The sequence below is a fragment of the Hesperophylax consimilis genome, chromosome 3 (assembly GCF_061612785.1).
Source record: "Hesperophylax consimilis isolate HC1 chromosome 3, BYU_Hcon_1.0, whole genome shotgun sequence".
NCBI lineage: Eukaryota > Metazoa > Arthropoda > Insecta > Trichoptera > Limnephilidae > Hesperophylax > Hesperophylax consimilis.
In genome coordinates, this window is record NC_142838.1 from 29,830,872 (window position 1) to 29,858,641 (window position 27,770).

A 27,770-nucleotide genomic window follows, 5' to 3' on the forward strand; every position below is an offset into this window, starting at 1 on the left:
AATAAATTTTTAATTTCAACATACATTTTTCAGTAGCCATTATACTTTTAATTGTTCCAATAATCATTGTTAATTATAAAACAAGCAAACCATGTCAAAAAGATAATTTTATCTAAAGACAAAATTGTTTCATTTTCTTCTGTTGTCATTCCTGTAAAATAAGACAGTTCAGACTAAAAACTTCACACTGCATTATAAAATTATATGGTAATAAAAGATAAACTTGACACTAAAAATAATATAAAAGTAAAAAGAGTATGAATAAAAATGGTTTAAATCTAATCCGACGGCCCCGAAGAACAATATTGAATGTGCAAATTTGTAGTTTTTGCAGTAGAGCTGTTTAAAGTTGCGTTTCTGCTTTTGTATTGTTTTTGAGATCAACAAATTTTTATTAACAATATAGTTTTTTTACAGTTTTTTTTTATGTCTGTCTCACTAGGATAAATCTGTGTCGAGTGTTGTTTGATATTTTGCATTAACCCCTATTTATTTAATTGGAGAAATATATTATCAAAAACGGTAAAAGTGCAGAAAAGAAACATTAAACAGCTCTACTGCAAAACTACAAATTCGCACATCCGACATTGTTTTTCGGGACCGTCGAAATGTTTGACTGAGCATAGAAATAAAATGCTGCACAATATAATTATGAATGTAATAATGACATCAACTAAACTCTAAGTTTGTTACTAAATTATGAGAAACATATTCGCACCACGGAAATGGCATGCAATATTTTCATTTATAACAAAGTCATGTTCATTCAGTGAATAAACAGGATTATGGTGTTTGAAACATTAAAACCAAAACAACCATTATATACCAAATAGTAATTCAGAAATTTAATTTCATTAAGCTTTTGTAAAATCCCTAATGTACCTCATACCCATCACCCCAATAAAAATAGTTGGGAAATATGACTACCCAACTAACAATCATGCCGTTCTGCAGGGTTAGGCAGAGAGGACGGACTGCCAAAGAACTCTGTCTTGGCACACACTTCTTGCCTCATTCACATTCCTACGAAAACTCCTATTCTTAACCCTTCGTTAGGTAAATGGTACTGCAAAATACAACCACAACAAAACATTTTTTATTGATAAAACATCAAATTTGAAGAACTACATGAATTATGCGCAATTTTATTTCAATAAAATCGATAACAGATTTAATTAAAAACATTAAAAAATGTGCAGATTCATACATCTTTTTTGATTTGAAAAAAAAAATATCAAAATAATATGTTTTAATAGATAGATAGTATGTAATAACAAATTTATAAACTTATGGTAACATCAGTATAATTTAACTTTAAATATATAGCTGAGAAAACATTTCTACACTAAGTAGTACCATATTGATTATTTTATTTACATATCATCAAAACAGACATCAAAGTGAATATAAGAAATTCTTTACCCTTTTAGCATTATATTCTAATATTCCAGACTTTCATAATTTACTCCTTTAATTTATTGGTAAATTTTTCCTGTCAAATCCTTCTATAATATTTAACTAGAGATTCTCAATCTTTGAAATGCCAAAACTATGAATGCGAAAAGTCAGTATACATGGTTGACTCATTGCTGCTTTTATATTCTTTAGTAAAATAGCAAATCATCCAAAGAAAATATAAGACATACTTTAGCAGTGTAGGAGAATAACATTATTATAGGAGAAAATTCCACTTTAGATAGATTATATATTAAACTAATTTTGGTGAAATATACACCAGTATATAAGAATATTGTTGTATTCTTTTTTTGTCATATTTCAAAATCATTTAAATTTTTAAACACTCAACATTTATTACAAAAACATCATCATACATTTTGAAAGGCCAATAATATCCTGTAAAATTGTAATGAGAGATTGTTTATCCTTACTCCTAGTAAATATATTATTTTATAAAATTTATGAATATTCAATATATAATATTTATAAAGATAGGCAACTTTAATACTCCAGGATAGAATAATTTTATTGTTCAATGAAGTTTTGAGTAAATAACCCTGAATTTCACAAGCAGAATTAGAAGACTTCAGGAAAATACATGAAAACTTACATAAAGATTTATCATATGCTATTTTTAGTATGGTGAATTTTTGTGAATATATTTTGAATTCCGAAGTTAATTGTTAACATATTTTGAATTTAATGATTGATTTAAATTCTAAAACATTTTTTTGTTGTGAATTTTGGTCACGCACATTTATCAAAATTTCAGAGAAAACATTGTTAACATTGTAAAATATGTACATCAATCCCAAACAACTATAGTATTCAATTTACTTTCCAATTCTCAAATTTCAGTACAAGAGTGGAAGTCAACTGTATTATCGTTATAGTGTATTATCATAATATCAGTACATTTTCATTTTATTTATAAAACAAATATTTTATGAGTTTATTATCACACAAACGTGAAAATAAATAAATTTCAATATGAAGGCACCATTTAAATAAACATCACTAAATGACTGAAATATATAGAAAGATTTTAAAATGAGCATTTTTTAGAATTGAAAATAATATTGAATTTAATTTAGAGGTGAAACTGATGAAAATTGATGTGATAACATAAATATATAATATAATAATAATACATTGTATTTAAAAACAGGATTATGTTGGGAAGTTTATACTGCACACAAAATCAGCGTTATTCCTAAAACTAGTTTCCAAAAAATATTGCAGGACTGTTGTGGTCATAATGCACGGATAAAACTATAAATTAATCATTGATTATAGTTTAGAGAAAAAATAAACTAGGATGAATGTATAAAATGCAGTTGATTTTTGATGAACAGATCATTCAAAAAGTCAAAATAAATATATCAAAAATGTGGCACAAAAAATCTATATCTGAAAACGTACAGTGAACGTTAGAAATATATTTTCTATACTACCTTCATTAAACATCACAATATATGTACGCATTTTCCTGAAAAGAAACGAACACTTTATTTCTCTTAAATACTAAAATACATAGTAAAATAAAGGTCAGGTGACATAAAAAGTTGTTCCTTAAAATTAAAAAAGTTTTTCTTGTGCGTAATCTCAGGTGGAGAAATCAACAAATACGTATGCGGATAAATGAATATCAATTCTTCGATTAGGTACTTAGATCATTCCGATGCCATCCGTCTCCCTGTTGTTGGATTTTTCAAAGAACATTGCGTCCTGTAAGGGAAAATAATTTTATAAGAATTAATGACAATCACAAATTTATTACAAACTTTTTACAAGAAAAATATAATATGAATCTAAAACTTTGCTTAGACGGAGTGTTCTAACCATTATTTTAACTGCTTAGCAACAATTAATATTTTTAATATGAATATTAAACTTTGCTTAGACTTGGCGTGTTCTAACCATTATTTTAACTGCTTAGCAACAATTAATATTTTTAATCAAAACATAAATATGTTAAACTTTAAAAAAATCATTTGTCAAATATGTGATATATTTAATAAAGACACCAGGTAAGTATGATACTGTATATTATCTCCATATATAGTTAGTAATAACACAGATCATTGTAGAAATGTATTATATATTTGTACAGCGCTCTTGAGGTGATTTTGCACAAAAACAGCGTTACACAAATCATCCAAATATTATTATTATTATTACAGAGGATATACACATTAAATCATCATACTAGGCGGCTGCCTGTTTCATGGTGACTAATGGAATACATATAGTTATTTTGTATGAAGTGCAAACATATGGATTAAATATATGTGGATTCATTGGCTTTAAACCACGCTAATTAGTTTATACGTTTCCGTATTAATATTCAGGGGTACGCTTTTTGGAAAAACTTATTTGGCTCGAGTGGATAGAGGGATTCAGGCAAATTATTAGATTTTAATAGGTATTATCGATTTAAAAATTGCGTGGTGCTTCTTTGGTCACTTTAACCGCTCAGACTAATATGTTCGCTTTTGGGAACAGCTTTTATGGTCTCATAGAAATCGTTGTGTCTCCCTTACTGTCATGGTGTGAAATATGATCTAAACAGTGTTAGAAAGAGAAAACCCCATGCTCTGTATTCAAAGTTAACAACAGAAGAATTAAAATGTACACCTCTACGAAACCAAAGGTTCCGACCGCAATTTGAGAAAAATTTATAAATCTTTGTGAATTTTTTATGAATTATTTTTATATGTAACGACAAAATAGTGAGATGACAATATTGTTTACAATAAATTTTCAAGTAAAATATAATATATATATATATTTTTTTTTCATTATCAGTAATTTTACTTCAGTGTGTAGATGAAAAAAAGTAAGGTGAACCAAGTTTTAATGGATGCAATAAAGATTTTAATATTCAAAAAATTATATTTATTTCTAATTTCAAAATTTGAAAGTGTATTTCATAACCTTTCTAAAGCAGTTTTTAGTATTCGGAAATGTTCTATTTATTTGGATTTTATTGCAAATCGGAAAAATACAGACAAATTCTAACAGAATATACTGAGGGGTTAATAAAACATTTAAAACGTCAACTTACAATGAGGAAGCAGGCCCCCAGCAGCACAGCCTTCATCCTGACGTCCAGGTCCATGGGGAAGGTGATGCCGAAGTAGTCGGCATCGGTGAACATCTCTCGAAGGAGTCCGGACCACTGTTTGGATATCTTCCCCACTACTGTTTCACCGTCCTTGGACAATATCTGAAACAAGAAAACAAATCAAATAACATTAACTTTTTAAGGTGAGATGCACTACGTAGTAATTTAAAATCGTGTGTTTTTGGTTTGAAAATTTAGTCGCCTAGAAATGTTTCAGATGCTTTAATTAAATACTGCGAGTATAATGCATCCTGGCCTTTGAAATGATCGAGTATTTTTTAGATAAGTCTTTTTATAAGCCCAGAAAAAAATAATTTAACTATGAAAACTGCTTTAAAGTTCAAAATCTCCTACTTACGAACCCATTTTCGGTTATGGTTAAGTTATTTATAAAATGATCGAAAAACATTTAAATATTTGTGCCTGAACATCCACAAAATAAAATATAACGCACTTTTTGGCCATGTTTTTTTCTTGCATAAAACAGGTGGATTGTGTGAAGCGGGAATTTAAGTCTTATCGCCATCTACGTAAGGTGTGTTATTGATAGCGGCTCGATTAAAAATATTACACGACGTAGTGCATCGCCTTAACCACTCGGAACATTAGAACGTCAAAAGACGTAAATATGATAATAGCGGTCAAGACATTAGTACGTCTTTTCACGTAAGCGCGCGAGATTTTACAAAAATCGATTTATTTCCATCACTAGTATACGGATTGCCATGATTTAAAAAACAGAGTATCGATAATGAATAACGCTACGCGTCTGCATTCAAAAATATCTATGGAATCTTGAGGTGCATTATCTGAGTCGATTGAATCTGTCAGCTTGTTCGTTCGTAATTTATTGCGTTTTTAAATAATTTATTAAAAATATTTTAGTTTGGACGGTTAATATTTTGAGGTGACCAATAGTTTTTAATTATATTTCTTCAATATATAAAGTGTTATTTCTTTATGATACTCAGAAAAAAGTACATTTTTCACAGCTTTGAAATAATGGTCAGCGATTTTTACATATTTTTGACGTTTTCAGAAAATGTATATTTAGAAACGCAAATATTTACGTATAACAAAACAATGCGATAGTGAATTTCATAATCTTTCCAAAACATTTTTTAGAATGAAGCTACGTTTCCCAAGACGTGAGTTATGATGCTTTTAGCAAAAGTCGTGAATAACACAAAAATTTCCGCGTTTTGACAGTTCGCAAAGGAACACATAGCATACAAATGCCTTTGTCTGAGAGGTTAAAGCTTTATGTTTCATTACGGGATATTCCTAATTTGAAAAAGACAATAAAAATAATTTTCTGTTAAAATATTATACTTAATCGCATTTCTGAATTTTTTACATAATCAATTCCAATTTTAAAAATGACAACTTAAATTAAAAATAAATTCGAGTTATAGATTTCATTGAACCAAAGTTACAGACAGACACCGAACCGAAATTAGTTTTTTAATCAATACATAACAGAAAAAAGATTAGGTTGGAACCAAGACCAACATAAAGATGGATGCCAATCACAGAAAAATAAATTGAAAAAAGAACACTATTAAATACTACACTCTACAAAATGATTTATTTGCTGGTTGCAAACTGCCTCGTATGCTAGCAGCACGCTGTCCGGATGAAGTGGTTCTGTAAAAAAACAGATTTGCCAAATTTGCGAAGCTGGGTAGTAAAAGTTAGTAAATATCTATTTTGGGCTATATGCAGTTACCTTGAATTCAACATCTCCGCACATGGTGAAACGGCAGACAGGCCCGCTGATGGTTAGCACCGTCTCCCCGGAGCCGTTCTTCACAAGGAAGGACGGCTTGAAGATGGACCACTCCTGCTCGATGTAACCGATGATGGTTCCGGGCGGAGACGACACCTCCATGGTCTGCAGGCAACACGGGAAGCAGCAGGAGTCACAAGCCAGTGGCCGATGCATGTTGATAACCTGGTATATCATAATCATTCAATTAATTTGGGTAATTCTTAACAGCTAAAATTAAAAACCTTGAAATCTAGGGATAGTTTATTCCCCCCAAGAAAACTTGTTTTGGACGAGATGTGACTATCAAAAACAAAAGGATTTTTTTGGTAGTCATCTGACTTTTTCCTACCTTGCAATAAAATGTACAGTGAAAATGGTTTTCAGTGGTTCAAATACCTTCGCCTTTCTGTGATTTTTGAATACTCATTGGGAATTTAACCTATTAAAAAGGGTGCGTTAATCCATGTTCATTAAGTGCAAGTTACTAAATTGGGAGTGGTGATAAGGTTAATTGGTCAAATTTCCTTTTAGCAGTATCTCTAGTTTGCCACAATCAATTTAAAAAAGCAAGGAAGTGATTGTCGCAAAAAGTTTGTGTTATTCTCTTCTGACGTTTCACATTATTGATAAGATTAGTTTGTAAACTCTTAAAATTTATTAATTTCAGAATGGGTATTACAAGGGAATGCGTCAACTATGATTATCTACTATGTCAACTCAATTTATAAAAATTATCTGAACGTAGAATAGTTAAAATGACCTTAAATGTTTATATAAATTCAATATTTGACAGCCCTGAACTATTATACTTGATTTCTTTACATACACCTCGCAAACCAACATCGAGGAATTATCTACCGTTCTATTGTGATAACTCCAATACAGAATCTCAATTCTATACTCCCGTTCGCCGTGTACAAAATTTGGGTAATGACTATAAAGATGTTGTTGATATATTCAACACATCGTTCACCAAATATAAACAAGTCATTACCCAATTTATTTCAGAAAGAAGAATATCAAATATAATATAATTTACCTATAGAAACTACGTAGATCTGTTTATCTTACCAAAGTTTTGTAATTTTCCTAGTATTATATTTTTCCATCTAGCATGGTGAAGTGTCTAGTTTCCACTTTATTTCGTTTTGAAATTGTTATTGTTTAAGAGGTTGTGTTTTATTAAATCTTCTATTTGCTTTTTGATTTTACTTTGATATATTTTTTTTTTTTGTGTTTATTTAGATGTTCTTTGTAAAAAAATAACAAGTAAAAGCCCAGCCGGGTGTGAATTTAGAAATAAATAAATCTAATTGAATAATTGATTATTGAAACAATATTAATAATATTCAACGAATATGAATTTGAAACACACATAATTAATATTGATTGGGGTGCAACCGATAATTGAACTCGGAATCTTCCATTTGCCAGAGGGGTGCATAACCAACTCCGCCACCAAACCGCTTTGCCATTAAATTATCTGATTGCGATAGTTATCCCGGATCTTTGTCATTAAGTTACCTAATTGCAATAGTTATCCTGAATCTATGCCATTCAGTTACCTGATTGCGATAGTTATGGAGGATCTTTGGAGCCTTTAAATTAGCTGAGTGCTAAAATTATGTAGGATCTATGTCTTTAAATAACCTGATTGCGATAGTTATCCAGGATCTTCATCTCGAAAGGCCTCAGGGGTCCGCAGCAGTTCCTGGTGAGGCAGTCATTGTCCTCCACGGCGTAGTAAACCTTCTGTCCCACGCTGTTCTTGACGGTGAACTTGTTGTTGGTCTCGAATCCGGTCAGTGCCTCCAGCAGCTCCACCTTCTGGTGCACCAGCAGCTGGTCAATCATAGAAAGGTATTCCAAACCGGGAGGGCAGTTGGTCAGCCCTTGCGGAATATTCATCCAACCACCTGGAATACACTTTTAATGTAACCTATTATTTTATCACATTTAACCTAACCTAACCTGATCTAAACTATCCTTTTATAATGTTGTTTTATAACTCCCGTTTTACCCAGTTACCATAAAAATATTATGCAGCATATTCATGGGTATAATATATTTAGTATTAAAAAATATTCATAATAAACGAAGTTCTTCATTAAATTCATTAGGGCAGGGCTTCCCTAACTGTGAGTCGCGACGCCCCGGGGCGCCGCGGGTTCATCCCAGGGCGTCGCAAAAATATGGCAACTTCCCAAGGGCGTCACAGTTGAGAAAAAAGTTTGGGAAGCCCTGGTATAGGGTTAACATTTATCTACAATAATGTTGTGCGATGTCAACCAACAGCAAAGTTAATTGTGTAAAGTTGTGCCTACCCTTTGCAGCCCATGAAAACTTTGGCCCTCATGTTAGAAAGGTTGTTGATCACTGATCAACTGGAATATAGATTATTATAACATAATTATTGTAGTGATTTATTTTTATTTATTAAAGAAATAATGTAAGAATATATAGAAATTAGGATTTACATCAGGTTTTTATATATTTGGATATTTTAATACTACTCTTCCATGGAAGTGTCAGCTTGTTGTTGTAAGAGGAGTTTAAAGTATATTATTGTTATTATTTATCAGTAATTAGGTGTACCCCGCCACTGGTCTGTCTGTGCAGATGAGGAATAATTGCTTTTACGTCCAACAGATGTCGCTGTTTTTTAAAATAAAGCATGTTTTTACCTGTCACAGGTGACATCTATACAGGGTGTCCGGAAACTCGTAGTACAAGCGGGAAACTGGTGAATCTACATCACATTTGGAGTCGATTTTGTAGTATATTTTTTTTTTATTTGAGCTTTCGTTATCGAGTAAATCGAGTTTGAAGTTGATTTTTTTTTTTTTTTTTTTTTTAATCAAATTCTTATAAATTATTACTGAAGATCAAAGTACCCAACTAATTAAAACTATTTGAAAGTAAAACAAATGAAGAAACTCGGATTTGAAGCATTATTTTGAAATCACCCTTCATTTAACCCGGTGTAATCATAAAATATTTCTGCTCTGCAGGGTTAAAACATCTGTTATTCAACCCTAAACACCAGAAAAAACTTTAACCCTAAAATAGCCGAAAAATATTTTTTTTTGATTTTTTTTTTTTTTGAAAATGCTCAAATCAAAAAACTTTATGTTTTTTTGGGTTCCCCATGTGGTGTAGATTCTCCAGTTTCCCGCTTGTACTACGAGTTTCCGGACACCCTGTATATGATTAGGTATATAAAAACACATGCATATTCAAATACAACGCTATGTCAAAATTTAAAAGCAATTGTTTACGAACTTTTGGATATTTAAGATTTTGAACAAACAAAATTTTTATTTATATAGATAGAAGATTAATAATATTATAGGTATGTGTATTATGTAAGTACATTGCAGAGAGAAAGTAAAAAAATAAATTAAGTGTTTGGTGATGTAAATCTATGTAGTATGTAGTAATAACGTTAACATATCTAAAATAATGTAATTAGTAATAATACCTAATAATATCATTTATATATTTAGAGAAGAAATTTTCACTTAAGGAAAATAAATGAGATTAAAAAGATCTATTCAAATGAGAACAGTTTTTTTGATAAAATTGATAGGCTTTAAATTATTTTTTCATATTGTCCAATGTTTAGATTTTGTCATTAATGCTTTTAATTTCTTCTGGTAGTGGATTGAAAAAAGTTCTTCCTTGGCAAGTTTAAAAATTTTGTGCAAATGAAGTATTTCATTTTGTGCATGGAGAAATACATTTTAGTCGAGTGTGGTTTTAGTTAGAAATTGGCTCAATTCAGTTATGATTTGAATTTTTAATTCGTAGATCTTTAAATGAAGGTACTTGAAATTTTTCAAATAAGCGATCACGATTCCTCGTTTAGAGATGAGCTGGATCACCTAGTAAATTTATCTTGCGATGGGTAGTCAGTAAATAATACTCTTGTAGGTAGAATATTAACTGTCAGTATTTGCACTAGACACTAGTTGCTATCTCGGAAGTTAATAATGTAAAAGACGAGAGACAAAGTAGAAATGCCCATTTATACTTCTGCATAATCATGCTATCTCATTCATAAACAAATGTCTCTTTCGTACCTTAGACAACACGTTCCTAATAATAACGAAGTCAGTATGGTTTTTTCCCCAAAAATATTGTTAAGTTTTAATAATCATAATCATTAATTGCCATATTTTCATAAATTTATTAAAAATGCATGCAATAAATAGTAGATAGTTTGAGAATGTGTTTTATTTCAGACGAGAACTTGACTACAGACACACAACAGTCATCACCATAACAAGCAAAATACTCATCTATTGTTCCTCCAGGATATGACAAATTATAAATTGACGACACTGGAGGTACAGTCAAGTGTATGTAATTGAAAAATCTATCCAGGCATCTTTCTAACCACGAAGTAAGAAATCGTAATATTAGGAGAAGAATTTACACAAATATTATTACTTCAATGTAGATAAAGTAAACCTTACGAGATACATCAAAATGATATAGGTACTACGGAATTGTATATCTTAAAAAAACCTACAGAAAAGTCCACAATGTGTATATGTCTATCTCCTAAGGATAACCCGCAGCAACGCCGGGTACACGTCAGCTAATAAGTAATCCTAATAAAATTCTAAATAATGTATTTGGAACCAGTGGACCCCGCAATACTTGGCGTCTCTGATTTCTTACACAATTCACTACCGTATACCACAATGCTACCGTTAAAAACTACACTAGATTGACTTTAATTCAACTACATATCTCATTGCGTTAAGTATTTCTCGGGCATCCTCGACTTCTTCTACAATTTAAACTATTCTCTAAACACTTCTGGCACTAATAAGAACAAACTTTAAAATTTTCAGCAACATCGGTCAACTACTTTTCGAGTTTTGAAAGCACAAACATACGCAGTCTGAATATTTATATACATATTACTAGCTGACGTGTACCCGGCGTTGCTTGGAGTTATCCTTAGGAGACAGACATATACCATCGTATATGTCTGTCTTCTAAAGATAACGTAGGTCTTTTTAAGATATACAATTCCCTACTACATTATTTTGATGTATCTCATAAGGTTTAGCCAGCGTTAATAATGTAGTGCCTGAAAATATATTTTTACGACTTAATTATAAAACATCGACTTTTCTTTACTTTTCATAAATATAATATGCATATATCATATATGTAAACCTTCCGGAAGAAATTCTCTAAATGGTGATGAAAACCTTATCAAAATTCGTTCCGTAGAACTAAGCGCACAAACAGACAAACTTTATTTTATACTATTTAGAGAAGATAAAGGTCCAGAGCATCTTATATTCAAATTGCCCCAACATACAATATTATTTCTTCAAGTAAAAAAATCTAAATACATAACATCATCTCTGGTATCCAGCTGATTTTACCTAAGATTATTTATTACTTTATCAATATATTATTCTCTGTTGATGAGCTCATGCAAAGAATCAGATTACTGAGATATCCAATTCTTGTGGTTTCCTTGAATAAGATCTTTCAGTAAAATAAAAACAAAAATTGAATGATTTGTAAGATTGAGATCTTTTTCAGATATGATTTTTTGATGAATCTTATCTCAATGATTATCTCATCTCTAGATTTTTTGCTATTTGACGCAAAATATTATATGTAGAATTTAAATAAAGTCAAACCATAATTTGTTTACGTGGATTGATTTTCATTTCTAAAGCTAAAGTTTCACAATCGCTTCCAAACCATTTAAATAATTTTCATCTCAAGTGATGCATGTTATCTGTTGATTAAATTGCAATACCGCAAAGTTACACACCGCTGTTCCTCTTCTGTTATCAGTTGATTGTACCGAGCGTTTCTTTCTCTGAGATTGACTTTCATGGATCTGCGAATGCTTCTCCTCAAGGCGTGGAATGATAGGGTCTCTACATAGCCACTATTACGCCGAACATTCTCAATTTTCTTTTGTAAAAAATCACTTAATCTTCTGATGCTAAAAACACTTTCACGTTTAGGAACACTATCAGATTTTTGTTTAGACTTTGGCAAACGTTTCCCCTCTTTCTCACACTTGGTTACCATTGCAATGACACTTAAAAATCTCACGTCTGACAGATTTAAAATTGAAATATTTTTTATTATCGAGTCGCATGTGTTTATAGTTCGGAGTGCCGTAGTAGACTGTTTTCAGATCTAAACTAGTGCCTATACTAAATTAAGTCTGATACAATTGGCTGAGCAATTTACAAGTAAAGTATAGCAGGCAATGGAGTAGAATCAGTTAAATGAAATTAACTCAACGAGATGATAGATGCACTTGGTGCCAAAACACAAAGGTAACTAACAACTGTTTCTGTTATTGTGAGCTATTATACGTAACTGTACATAAGACGTTATAATATCCCTTTTACAAATATTTACTCTAATAACCCAGATACCATGTCATCGCAGCAGGATAAACAAAAGATTATTTTTATTGTATTTTTATTTTTAGCTGTTTCAACACAATCTATCTCGCTTTGTGGCATGTTTTGAAACAATGTATGTAATACATATATGATATATTTTTTGCTTTAACCCGTAAATGAATAGGTGATCTCTCTTCCAAGCACCACATCGACGGATTTTGTGGTCGAGGGGTAAACTAGCATTCTGAAGGACGCGGGTTCAAGTTTCGGCGTGTGCATTAAATTAAATTGAATGAATTTGTGTTATTTCACAAATTATTAATTGAAAACTGTATATAACATGCTTGCATCACATTCTAAAGTGGAAGATACTCTCAGTATTACCCTGGTGTAAGACCACAAATTCAAAATTGAAATGTTACTTGAAATTTTTGGTGTTCGGATCTAAATAGCCAGATACTCCCCCACCTCTTTCCCCTCCCCACTACCTTCAGCCTCACAATATACCCCAATTAGGGATTCCGTAGTCTCACTGGCTCCAGACGGTTGGGAGCAGTTGGGAATCTTTTGCGGTATTCAAATATAAAAAATAAAAATTTTCATCTCGTCTCGCTGACCAATAATACTTTTTAAAACTGTAAATAAATATATTTTGGATGATCATTTTTTTGTAAACCTTGCAAATTACGTATTCGTATCTTAACGAAATGTATTGATCTGGCGATGTTTATAAAAAAAGAGAGCAGAAAAAACATTACTGAATATCAATTCCACCCGGGCTGTACCGTCTGGTTCTTCGTATGTTTGTGTTTGAATTTTTATATCACAATGTTTTTAATAAATAAGGATTTGTTTATAACTTATTGACAAAGTATGCAATAAAGAGTATAATAATAGAGTAAAGATTAAAATAAATTGCCCGTAATGAAAGAACAATCATGTATTCTTAAAATACTAATCAATTTAAAATTCAGTTTTCTGGGCACTATGTTAGTTAAAATATTATATTTAAATTAAATCACTCCAACACATAAATTCAGTAAAATACTAAACAAGATGCGGCGTAACATACGCCGGTTGCAAATCTCAAAAAGAAATATTTTTTTTAGGTTTAACAACTCTAATGCATTTTAATATTAAACATTTTCCCAAAATATTTATTTTTATTCCAGCGAAATGAGATTGCCAAATGAAACTCTTAAATTCACAATTGCTAAAAAAACTGCCACGAAATCCAAAAAAAACCTGTTCCTTGAAATCCTTACCCTAGATAAAAAAAAATTATTGAACATAATTTTAGAGATGTCGTTAGAGATGCGAATGGGGAATTTTTACAAATGATTTTGGGTTCTGTATCATGTTTGCACGCAATACAGCGAGGACTCAAACCAAAAAATGACTCAAGACGGCTCCCGCGTGAGAGGCAAGCGCGACGAAATGACTTTAGATGCTTCCCGCTTGCTGAGGGTTAAATCTAATATGTAGTTGTATAATATATCTCATGTACATATTGCAGAATGGGATTGCAACTGTCTTCCCAGTACTGCTCGATTAATAACTTAAATAAAAATCACATATACCAAGAGCCACGTGGATCTAAGATCTTGGTTTATTTAAGACTTACAATAAATTAGTTTATTTAGTAACATCAGTAAAGAAAAGGTTCTGAAAATTGATCAGATACCCCTATAAAAATTCTGAAATAAATTACCAATTTTATTATTACATTACCAAGTCCTGGATATGATATTATTAACCTTTACGTAACTGAAGGTAAAAATTCAACAGTTTAAAGGGGGTCACAAAGGTCCTGCACAAAATCGCCAAGTGACCGTAACTCCTAATATTCCTTTTGTCCTTTCCAGTAATACTCAAATGTTAGTTAGTCAATCTTTAAGTAATCCAAAACGGTACAAGTGACAGTACGAAAGCGAGCATGACTCATGACTCGTATTCTTGTAGCCCTTTCCAGTACAATGCACCTTTTATGACCACACTTGTGGGTTGTTTACGGAAATGTAATTGGATACAAACGGGGGCGACGTGCATCGTGGGGGGAGGGGGTAATTTCGTCAGAATTCGTAAAAATTATTTAACATCTAAAAAAATAGTAACGGGATAATTTTTTTTAAATGCAGATCGATTACCTAATTTATTATTTCTAGGATTTCCTAAATTATAAGGTGATGTAAAAAAAAAAATAATAACTTACATATCACACAAAACTAGTTTGGGGTAAGTGTGTTACGTCCTTTCGGAATGGGAATGTTAAAAGATTGTTCTTTCAACTTGTACAGATCATTGAACCAATATCCATTGTTCAAGTTTGTTGGTATCGAAGATAAAAATAATTTTGTCTCTTCAAGAACAATTGTGTTGTTTGTTTATTCAGTCCCATAGATATGTAAGTTGTTATTCAAACATAGTAGTCAACAACGGACATCAAGCTGATAACCATTTAAACATAAGAAAGGTGTGGGCTTGTTGGGTGCACAGAATGTTGACGCTATTTGGTCAACAGCGACGAGTGGAAACTTCTCGTGCATTTCTCGAGCTGTGTGAAGAGAGTCGGAACAATATTATTCATTCACTAAAAAGCTTTAAAGGGAAGTTTGTCAGTTAGTATACCAATACTAATTATTGATATGTCATTTTATAGTTAAGGTTGTTTGACTTTAAAGCCCTCGAATTAGTAGCATGTTTTTTGTAGACAATGTTATTTGATTTTAATTGGAAATATTTGTATGTTTTTTGATGCTCGAAATGACCTTATTCTTCCTGCAATCATTTTTACAAACAACCAATAGATTAGACAATCAAGACAACCAAGAGCTATCAAAAATCTATAGATTCAATAGATTTTTGATAGCTCTTGACTGTGAATAAGTGAAACTGTATACATATAACTTGATAATATTATCTCTATATCTTTATTTACAAGGTGTCCGGGGGTAAAGTGCGCTAACTTCGGGGTGTGATTCTACATGATAATGAAAGTAAAAAAATACAAGTAACTGTTTTTGAAATTCCGACATTTTAAGGTAGTTTTTAGGCAAGAAAGTTGAATTGTTTGTATGGGAAAATAAAGATTGAAATTTCGAAAAACGTTATTTATGTTTTTTACTTATACCATCATTAGAATCACCTCCCGAAGTTAGCGTACTTTACCCACGGACAACCTGTATACAAATACTAGAGTGCTTCATTTAAAAAAATTTTAGGGGTCGCAACCATTGATCAAAGTTTAGAAAATACACACCATTCAGAGCACAATAATCGCAATGCTTCAGATCAAACATTTCACTGCATGCAGCATAAATAAAACGCGGATAGGTTGAGCACATCCTTCTCCCGACAAATAGCCACATAGAAAATCGGGCGTATGCCTAGTCTGATAGTCGATAATCATGTAAAAACCTAATTTATATGAATAAAAAAAAATATTTAAAAAAATAATATAATGTAATACATTATAGATGTACTTGTATCAAATAAACTGTTAACATAATTTTCCTTTTTATCATTTTAATTGTCGTCAGTAGATAAACCCTTTCCACAAATAAAATAATAATACTAATTTCTATACTGAGGCACATTAGTATCGCTGAAAACCACATGAAATGTGTTATAAACTAACTAACTAACCATCACGCCGTTTCTCCGCAGGGGTAGGCAGAGAGGACGGACCGCCAAACAACTCGGTCTTGGCACACACTTCTTGCCTCATTCACATTCATACATCGTCTCATACATACTCTTCTATTATTCTGACTCTTGACATGGCCCGACTCGAGTATCTGATTCACTTGATCGTGCCATGTCTTCCTCGGGCGTCCCCGACTTCTGCTGCCATACCTGCTGAATATTGAATATGCAGCACATGGTAGATAATACAGTGAAATCTCGAATTGCGAGTAACTTCTTATGCAAGTGTTTGTAAAGTAATAAATGTTCACTTGATAAACAAGTGATGTCTTGCTACGTAAACAATTTATCTGTAAAATGTTGGAAACAGTACAAAATTTCGTGGAAATACCAACCGAGTAAGGCTACAGCAGCAGAAGCTATAAATCTGTTCAACGATAATGCAATTTCTGCCAAATCCTCAAAAGGAGACAAAAGTGTTTCTGCTAGATTATGGAAACAGTACAAAATTTCGTGGAAATACCAACCGAGTAAGGCTACAGCAGCGGAAGCGATAAATCTGTTCAACGATAATGCATTTTCTGCCAAATCCTCAAAAGGAGACAAAAGTGTTTCTGCTAGATTACATGTATGTTTGTAGTTACTCAGTAATAAAATTGAATAAAAAAATATACACGGTGTGTTAAAAAAGAATTGAACCTTTATTTTTCCTGCATAAACAAATGAAGCAAAGGAGGTGTCCTTCAGTAAAGAAAATGTGTGTAAGAGACATTCATGTGCGTGTGAATTTTTGCTTGTTTGCAGAAAGCGTTATAGCCGCTGGCAAACGGCCTTTGAGTGAGGAAGTATATTGAGGAACAAATTCCCATACGCAAGAATATCCTCTACACATCCACACCGGAGGACACCTCGCATACTTCATTTATTTACGTAGGAAAAACAAAGGTTTCATTCGTTTTGAACACAGAGGTATATGATAAAAAAAAAATTATGAACATTTTCGAGTTTTGTTACAAATCGTCATAGTTTTCATTATTAAAATTTTATATTTTCAATATAAAATTCTAAATGATTTAGTTTCTAGTCCGGTATTGCTAGAATTGATAAGCTTTCGGATTCCACAACGTAATACTAGAAGTCAGGATTTATTTCAGTGCAGAAATTCTGGGACTAACTACCATATGTATTCTTCTTTGTCCAGAATACTAATGGAGGGAAACAATTATACCAAGTCAGTGGACATCTTCAATTTATGTTTAAACAAATATAAAATGTTGTTAATGAAGCAATTCAATTATGTACAATAAATAATGTATATTTCTTAATAGACTCATGTAAAATCCCCGAAAATGGGCGTTTATAAATAAATTTCTTATGAGGAAATTTACTTTCATATCACAAAAAATTATGCTCGTAAACCGAGGTTGCGCTGTGTTACCATAGTGAAGTTTATTTTTTAATTAAAATTTAATATGAAATAAAATGTAATACATATGTATTTGTTTGTGAAGCACAAATATTTTAATTTCTATTTTATGATATCTTCGGGGGCTCCATCGAAGCCAGAGTAAAGTTGGCCTCTCAGAAGCTGGGCGTACTGTACAGGGCCCGCAGATACTTTAATAGTACACAACTGCTGACCCTGTACAAATCGCAAGTGTGCCCTACTGTCGAATTTGGCAGCCATCTCTGGTCCGGAGCCCCTAAATACCTGAAAAAAACCCTTGACTCTGTGCAAAAACTGTTTGATAGATTCCCCAATCTTAACAAACGGACTGCAATCTTTAGAGCACAGGCGTCAGGTAGGTATGCTGTCTTTGTTCTATCGGTATAACAATGGAAGATGCTCTGAGGAACTAGCGTCATTGATCCCTTCGGCACCGGTGCGTAGTCGGGATACACGCCAAAACGCGCGCCCAACATTCGTACACGTGACATTTGTCACATGAGAACGGGTCGCTTCTACGATACGTTCTTAAGTTCAACAGCTCGGCTGTGGAACGAACTGCCGGCCTCTGTGTTTCCTCCCTCCTACAACATGGGACTCTTCAAGACCCATGTTCACTCCTTCCTCTCCACAAAAGACCCTCCACACAGCATCCCCAAAGATGACATAGGCCCTGAGGGAAATTATTTTCTTCAGGGCCTCCTGTGTGGAGTTAATATAAAAAAATTAAAAAATGCAAGATAGAGTAAACAAAACCTGAATAGAATTTATTATCTGCAGTCATATTTATTGCAGTAGTATCTAATAATATTTACAGTGATTAATTAATTGACAAACCGATTGTGATTGTAGAAAATCACATTTCAAACCCACCGTATAATTCTGTGGTTTTCAAAGTAGTTGAGTGAGACATCAATTAATAAAATTAGAAATATATTTTTTTACTTTATTACAATAAGCTAACAATGGTTATAATTTTACAGAAGTAGGTCACAACAGAAATAAAAATTGTAGGTACTCATGCAGTACAAATTAAAGCAACGGGTGCACTTTTCGAATAATTTGTTGAACCTTGGCTCTATATTCGAGACACAAGAGTATGAGGTCAACTTCCAATTTTAGTAAAACAATTTCAAACCTGGAGCCACCTGCATCTGCGGAGGTCCTTGTCCCGGTTGGTGCATGACCGGCGGCTGATACTGCTGGGGCGTGTACCCCGGGGGCACGTAGCCTCCCTGCGGGGGCCCGTACTGCCCAGGCTGCTGGTAACCCGGCGGGGCGTAGCCCTGTTGGTGACCGGGAGGCATGGGCGGGTAGCCCCCCTGTTGATGGCCCGGAGGCGCCGGCGGGTAGCTCACGGCTCCTGCCTGCGGGTAGGGGGCCTGCGCAGGGGCCACCCCGCCCGCAGGGAAGTTTGGTGAGTACGGCTGCGGCATTGGGTAGGCATTGTTTTGGGGCGATGCACCTAGAACAGAAAGAAAACAATAAATTAGAAATTACACTCATCATGAATAATTTACACAAACATATTATAATGTATAATATAATGTATAAAAATTATCTTATTAAATTAACTCCTCACTGACCTATATCGCTTTTGCATTAACACATTTTTCATACATACATACTTCGTTCATCATAGACACGAGAGACTGTAGATCTTCCATATTGTTAACAGTCAGCACCGCATCAGCATATAATAATTCTTCATGCATACTTCGTTCATCCTAGACACTAGAGACTGTAGATCTTCCTTACTGTTAGCAATCAGCATCCAACATACTTTCAGATTACTCAAATTTGCGCGCAAATCCAACCTCTTTCAATTCTTTTACAATTATCCATGATTAGATTGAATAACCACGGTGACATTATGCAGCTTAGTTAAACACCTTTAACTTCTTTCCAAAACAATTTAATGTTTTCTTGGAAGTGGTCTGTCATTTTGATTCCCTTTACATCTTCCAGGCGTTTCTTTCGTTCTTTCACTATAATTCTTACTCTTTTCTTGCATCCCTTATACACTTCTTTCGCTCGATCCTTCTCTTCGCTGAAAACACTGCCAGCCTCTATCAGACATAACCATCATTTCTTCTCTGAAACCAGTGATTTAATCTCATCATCCCACCATGCATCACCTTTCTTCCTACCTTGTATTTCAAATGTATTGGTAGAAAATAGTCAAAAATGCACTTTTGGTAGATGTCCGAGTTTACTCAGAGACTGTCGATATACGCATACCTATGGTGGTAGGTACTGCTAACCTAACATAAATTATGGTTTAATTATCTTATTTTGTATCCCATAGACTAGAGATTCGTGGCTAGGGAGTATACAAAAGAACATCAACAATGATACTACCTCACACCCAGCGTAAAAAAAAACTCCATATTAACAACAGTTCTTAATTCATGTATTATATACAAATGTAAATATTTGGTAGACACTGTAATGTATGTATAGAAATAAATAAAATAAAAATAAAATGATGGGTATACAATATCTTCCAAAATTTTTAAATATGGTAGGGTACAATTTAGCGAAATGGGCTGCCAAGGGGCAAGGGGCATGCAAGTCTAGGTAAGTTTACATTTGCCTTGATGATGCTCCGATAGCAACGCAATTAGTGAGCCCATTTGAAAAGATATATTACGTACACAAAAATGTGATCATGGGTAATGAATTATATTTATAATTAGAATAAAAATATTTTGTTTGAATACCACTTTTTTTAATACATAAACCAACCGGTTTCGGTTCGGATAGAATATTCCTCAGGATTGTATAAATACATACTGATTTAAATACATAATTACAGTAAGATTAGGGAGAGAGAACATTAACTTTGGTGGGGGTTAGGTAAGAGAGAGGGGGTAGGAGTCGGTGTGGGATGCAGAACGTTAACAAGTTAGATTGGTTTTTATATTCAATAAAGTGGTGTTAAAAAAAATGGAATTCAAATTGTAATTATGTATGTCTAACCGCAGAGTGATTGCTTCCTGTGAAAGAATTATATGTAGGTACAGTGTATAAAGTAAAAAAATAATTAATGTCCAGGTTGCTGGTAATGAAAACTGAGTAGAGCTCTCAGCAACAGGACCATACTGCAGTGTTATCTCTGTCACCAACTACTCCTACTACTGTATAGCAAATATATAACAGATAAGGGCTCAGTTGCAATGGTTACTCTCACCAAGTCAACATGGTAATCACACTGTAAACATTATACAGAATTGATAAATTAATGACTGGATATCGATTGAAGTATTGATAATAGATATAAGGGAAAATATTTATGTATATTTATACGTAATGGAAGACTGATAACCTGAGATGTGTTCATTCGTAGGTATTGGTTGACTCAACAAATGAAAAGCAATAAGCATTTAACTTGGCAGACTACAAAGGAATCATTCCATACAATTTTACAAGGAAATTGAAGGAATGTCATAATAATAATAATGAATTTAAATACGCATAAATAAAATGAGTCTTTAAACAACACATGAATTCTAGAAAATGGAGTACATGTTTAAAGGTTTTTAGTTGTTCCTTCTTAGCCGACTTTATTAGATAGATTTCAAGGACTAGAACCGTATGGAGAGTAGATTTCACAAACAGGAATGGTATGAAATCACAGACATAGGAATTAATAGACGAGAAGATAATGGCGAGGGGTAAAATCAACTGTTGAAGAACGAAGGGAGTAAGGCTGACTGTGATTCGTCAATAAATCAATCTGACAGTAAATAGGCATCTCGCATTATAATATCACCATTTACTTCTTAAAAGTAAAATCTGCTTTTGAATGAATAGACATTTTTACATGGGAGCGCAAATTACTCGCCACGTTATGAACAAATTTGCGAAGTCCAAATTCGGTAAAAAAATTCGGTTCTATTTTCAGAGTCGAATATTTCGTTTAAGTATTTAGTTAAGACACTTTTATAAATGTTCATAATTTACTTCCCAGCAACCAACCAGCTTTGTGTTTCGCGTCCAGACGTTTCTCGATGTGATAGTATATGTTTCTAAAACTGATCTATATTATACGATGTGAATATGCTTAAAATAAAGTAAAATAATGCTTATATATGGAATGTAATACGACAATTGGGTTTATTCTCTTTTTCAAATCTATTTTTACAAGTTTTCATAGTACAAGTCAACATTTTGCCGTGTTATTTCGTAAAATGAACCGATGATGCCTCGACCATAGTTCGCACAAGAATGATGACGTCACGTTTTCAAATTTCACTTGAGGCCATACGCGAGCACAGCCGGCTCCAATGGAACCGGTATGGGGAGTGGGGATAATACGCTTTTAATCACTTAGGTCAGGTCTACTAATATTCATATGTCTATGTATGAAATACAGATTTCACAGACCAGAATGATTTTACATACTGGAATAGTATGAAATATAGATTTCATGGACAAGAATGATTTGCAGGGAGAAAGATTTTACGAATCATCACGACCCAGGGTGGCAGGGAGAAAGATGACCAGAAACAGACCAGAAATGTATAGAAGAAGGGCTTCACAAATCGTAATGGAATAAAATACAGATTTCACAGACCAGAATGATTTCACGACCCAGAATGGCAGGGAGAAAGATTCACGGACCAAAACTGTATGGAATAGGGATTTCACAAACCAGAATGGTAGGAAAACAGATGATTTCATGAATCAACAGTGTAGAATTAATGTAATGTCTATAGCTTTGTGTTTATTATTAGAAGATTAAGAATTAGAATAATTAGACCGTAAAAATTATACACCTCAGAAAATAGAATGGTGTTTTGTTGAAAAAAAGGACTATGTGATAATTGACAGTTCAGCGTTTGAAAAATACAGCAAGGAGTGCTTGTTGAGTTCACTCATTGCGTAAATGTTTATTTTGACTCATACCCTTCTTCTTGTTGCACATAGAATTTAAAATATCACTAAATTGAATAATGAAATAATCATACTTTTATCGACATCCATTAGATGGCAGGTATTCAAGAAATAAATGTTATAAAATAATTTTTTCTTTTGCAAAACTGGTTCCAACGTTTTATGTTAACCGCACAACTTTTAAAGTAAAAATGCCGCACCAAATGCTGTGGAAAAAATGTTATCTGAAGGAAATAGATAACAGAATATAAGCTCATAATCTCCTATTAAGTAACCTGTAGGTAACCGGTGAAAATACAAATATGAAATATTTTTATAAAAATCAATCAATTTTTGTAGTTGTAAATTAAATATTAGTTTGTTGGCCCGCTGCAGTTGAAATGATGTCTGTAGTGCTGTCACAACCCAATGTTGTTGGTTTTTGTGAAAAATAAAAGGATTTGTAGACTGAAATTTATTCTTTAGCACTTAGCAAGCATTTGAACGTTGACTAACAATATCGTTAACTGGATTTTTTTAAGTATCATTGATTTTATAAAAATATGTAAATGGAAAAAACTATAACTGAATTGAATTGACGATGTAGAAGGAATAAAATTGGAATTATTATCGAAAAATAAGCCTCAGTTTTGGGATCGCCGTTGATGTGAGAACGAAAAAATTTGGCTTATACACTTCTTGGCCATTACAGTTAAATGCCTCACATTTACAACTCTTACCTACAACTAGTTGAATCAAAAGTTTGTTTTTTAAAAAAAGGCGCATTAAAAACGGTAGTTGCAGGTAAAAGTTTATGTAATTTAATAAAACTTCAAAGGCTAATTAACATAAAATGTTGGATAATGATGAAATAAAGCACGCTCTGCCTAGACAAATATTTACACAAGCACAATTACGGGTTAAAAACAAGAATTGCTTAGGTTTAGGTATATTTGATTTTATCTATAAATAAATTGGCCAATAAATGAATAATGCAATATAAATATGCTTGTTATCAGTGATTTCAGTCAGAACTATACATACCGATTATTTAAATTGTTCATGAACTGAATAAACAACTACTATTAGGGGAAGAATTGATAATGTCTCAAATTCATATTGTAAATGATTTTTATAGAGGGGTTACAATTTGGGGGTTTGCCATGACAACCTTACTCATTTGCAAGTTACTTTGGACTTCAGATTAATAGACAACTCCCGGACATAGAATGCAGACGGATATATAAGTTGCATTCCCCGAAAATAATATTAATCAGTTTGTATTTTTTTGCATTTCGGGGAGAATCAAAACTTTCACATTTAGAATTAAAGTCAAGTAATATAATTACTGCACCATAATGTTTGTTAACCCGGAGGCTGCCGTGCGAATCTATGTTTGATTCAAGATGCCGCGCGCAATCATACGTGATTTTAATTTCATCTTGCGATATCTCGGGACTTTCTGTATAGATGCGCCCTTGAGGTGATTTTTCACAAAAACGGCGCTCTACAAATTATCCAATTATTATTATTATTATTATTATTATTATGGCGCAAAACTCGGGGTTAAAAAATAATTTGAACCTTTATCTAGCGACATCTCTACACAGATGTGACAAATGATTTTGTTTATATTATGAAAGACCTCGTCAAACTGGAGACTACAATATTTCCCCTCTCAGTGTTTGAATTCCCCGCGCGCGCATAGTTTGTTAGTGTATCACGTAGTTCCTTCTTATCTCGACGGTTCGCGAATACTTAGAATCTGCAACGAATCGTGGTTCTAACGTTATTATTTTAACAAATTGTTTTTATTAACTACTCATATTTTTAGTGCAAATAAGTTTTGTGTTAATCAACATGTTTTGTTATTTTAAATGAAATAAGTTGTTATATCTGCCTTTCGAGTGAAAAAATAATCATATACATTTTATTTTAATTATCTGTGTTTAGAAACTAATTATTCTGTTAATTTGTCATTTTTGTTAATATTTTTTTTGTGTAACCCTCTATCATGGCTCGACGCGACTTGTCTGATGACCAAATAAGAGAATATTGTCTCGATCTTATATCTGTTAAATTCTTTTATTGTACACAACAGCATAAAAAAATCAGGTATGAGCTTCTCCGATTATCAGTTATGTGTGATAAGACAATTAATCGCAAAACACCTCAAAAATACTCAACTCGACTCAACTCCTCATTCGTCTCATCATGACACACCATTACGTCTGAGCCAATACCGGCAACATCAAAACAATCCAAGCCATACAGAGCCGGCCATGTTTGTGCGAATACAAAACTTAAACAAAGCCGCAGAAAAATGGCTCGATATGTGTTCCGAGTGTAATGTGGCATTGTGTATTCATTCCTGTTTGTAAGTCTACCATTCGAATAAAAACTATAAACATAAATAATACGATAAGAAACTGTAAATAAAAGTTTAATAAATAATGAAGTTTAAAACAATAATATTATCACAATTGTATCGTGAGAAATGGTGAACCATTGCAGAGGTCCCACTTCGGAGACGTGAGAACTGATATTACTATAGTATGTCTGTATGTGTTGGTGAGATTACTGATTTGATAATGGCGGCGGGTTGAAGTTTGTTGATGTTTCATACATAGTTTTTATTCGTCAAATAATGCATCAATTCATAAAGATATCTTGTTTAGACTTTTCAAGAGTGTAACGTAAACAAGTTTATTTTGTTTTGGTAATAATTTACAATCTCTAAGTGCTGAGGATAATAAATAATGACGCAATATAAAAAATTCTAAAAATCCTTGGCGTGGGAGTATCTATCTTGTGTTTACATTCGGGCAGCAAAAGGGTTAATGATTACCGATTCTGTTTGTAAAAAAAAAAAAACTTACCATTGTATCCTGCCGGCGGGTAGCCCCCTTGGTTTGGTTGGTACATTCTGAAAAATGAAAGAGATATATTAAATGAAAAAATTAATTAATTTCCTATCATAAACAAAAATATTCTTTATTAGACAATGTTTGTGTCTAAAGTTAGGTCCCCAGTGACAAAATGTTTTCAAAAACATCTGACAAAAACACTGGGTCGGAGCCACAACATTTTTTGTTTTCCATCGGCCATGAGAAACAAAAACATTGTGGTCCTATCCTGATGTTTTTTTTTGTCAGATGTTTTGAAACATTTTGCCGCAGGAGACGCGCCTTAATAATCAGGCGTATTATTTGTTGTGCCAAGGAGGTTAGATAGGGATGCAAGGCACATACAAAATTAATTCGACACTGCGAAAGTGTTCAAATTATGTGAAAAATATTTAATATATATGAAATGAATTGCTCATTGCTACAATCATTGCACATAAATATCTATCAAAGCATAATAATATGATGTCATGGACGAAATAATTCACCTTACACATCGAGAATACCGGAGTGCAAAATAACAGTACAACTGACTTTATTTGCATATTGTCTGAAAACAATTAAGTTTTGGGCAGATTCGTCCGGATTTTTATTTTATTTTAAAAAGCGAAAAAGTTTATATCCTTTGTCAAAATTTAAATACGCGAAAAGCGTTGTCAAGTAAATTACGGAAAGCCAATGTTATTTTGAGTAACATCTTCACATTGAGATGAGTCATAATTTTAACGAGTAGTTACGATACCCAAATAATAATTAGAAAATAAACAAAATAATTAATGAGCTTACATGTTTTTTAGAGATAAAACTTGATCACTACTTTCCTCCTACGGAAGTGTTAAATCGTGAAACACTTCTCCAAAATATTTTTAGAACCGCGAGCGAGAAACGAGAGACGAAAAATCTACTGTATTGGTTTCGGAGTGGGGAGCTGTCATTTCACCAACTTCCCAGAAATAATATTGTGAAGAATGAAAGCATGTACACCATCTATGAAATTATATTAAAACCAAATAAAATATTGTTGAAGCGAAGGAAACCAGAAAAAGGAATGTATTTGTTTATAACTTACGTACATAGATGTCACTAATACAGAAATATGGTAATTTTCTAGAGAATATTTTTTAATATGTTCTTATTGTAGTGTTAGTTCTTATCTAATCGAACTGCCTCTATTGGCAATAACTCTGCAAATACACCTCATAATCGTAATATTGATTACATAGAAAAAAAGATTTACAGTTTTGCGATTATTAATTTGTGAAATTTATGGATCAGTAACGTAATACTAAACATAAAATATTATTGAGACGTGTTTTCAAGGAGCACTCAATAAATAAGATGAGGTTGATGAGATGAATACCCACATAGATGAATAAATATATAGATGCTCCAATATTTGTGTGAAATAAACAACCGCTGCATTGAAAAAAGTGCAAATTGTGTCACAAGTCACAACTAGATAGTCTGCAGTGGATTCAGGAACTACGTTTAATTAGCTTCTAAAAAAGTAATTAATAATTTTAATTGAATTGAAACCCATGTTAAGAAGGGCAGTACACTGTTTACTGTTCTACTCTGTTAATAAAGACCGGAGCATTCCATTTGAAAAAAAAATTCAGCTGAGGAGCGAATTTGTAAGACACACATCTTATGTGGAGTATTTAGAATTGACATAATTATCTGTATTCAGAAGCTAGTTAACTGACTGAATTCACAAACCAATTCTATAAGCCATAAAAACACATAAATTCTGTAAACACTTCTGGTGTTATCTCCAGATAATATTCTTCACCCCCCTACAGACAATTTAACGCTGCATAACAAACTAACAGTGAGTTTTATCAAGAAAGCTACAAATCTCAAATCTTCACCATTATAATTTAGTAATAGAAAAGAGATGCAATAATCTCAATCAATATTTTTACATCATTCTAAAAATGACACATTTTAGAAAATGAATTTAGAATTTAAAACCATTGGTAATAGAATCTTCATAGATAGACCCTAATAGATCAAAACAAAAGTTTCATTGGATATGAAGTTTAAAAGGTACGCTCGTAGGTCTAGGTAAAGGTGGTTACAGAAGTATCGCTTTCCTGTGGTGATGTGAACTTATTAGTAGCTAAACAGGACATTG

The 27,770-nt window shown here is 32.6% G+C and overlaps 1 protein-coding gene across 3 annotated transcripts; it reads right to left on the reverse strand.

Annotated features, from left to right (window-relative positions):
• scramb1 (phospholipid scramblase 1) lies at window positions 1-26,571 on the reverse strand. 3 transcript variants are annotated; one of them, XM_089650233.1, is made up of 7 exons: window positions 26,420-26,571; window positions 25,607-25,653; window positions 18,988-19,314; window positions 8,007-8,272; window positions 6,315-6,539; window positions 4,526-4,687; window positions 1-3,186 (listed from the first exon to the last, which is right to left on the reverse strand). In XM_089650233.1, the coding sequence occupies exons 2-7, from the start codon at window positions 25,650-25,652 to the stop codon at window positions 3,127-3,129; spliced, it is 1,086 nt and encodes a 361-aa protein (XP_089506359.1). In that variant the 5' UTR covers window position 25,653; window positions 26,420-26,571; the 3' UTR covers window positions 1-3,126. The 3 variants fall into 3 exon arrangements, with proteins under 3 accessions (XP_089506359.1, XP_089506363.1, XP_089506369.1); XM_089650237.1 differs by lacking the exons at window positions 18,988-19,314; window positions 25,607-25,653; window positions 26,420-26,571 and adding an exon at window positions 12,166-12,863; XM_089650243.1 differs by lacking the exons at window positions 18,988-19,314; window positions 25,607-25,653; window positions 26,420-26,571 and adding an exon at window positions 12,151-12,863.
• Window positions 26,572-27,770: the final 1,199 nt, after the last annotated feature.

Bases quoted from the DNA above. Each gene is read 5' to 3' on its own strand.
- scramb1 (XM_089650233.1), bottom strand. From the start codon at position 25,652: ATGTACCAACCAAACCAAGGGGGCTACCCGCCGGCAGGATACAATG. The intron at 19,315-25,606 runs GTAAGTTTTTTT...TTTCTGTTCTAG, and splicing joins CCCGCCGGCAGGATACAATG to GTGCATCGCCCCAAAACAAT. The intron at 4,688-6,314 runs GTAACTGCATAT...TTCTTGTTTCAG, and splicing joins GCGGAGATGTTGAATTCAAG to ATATTGTCCAAGGACGGTGA.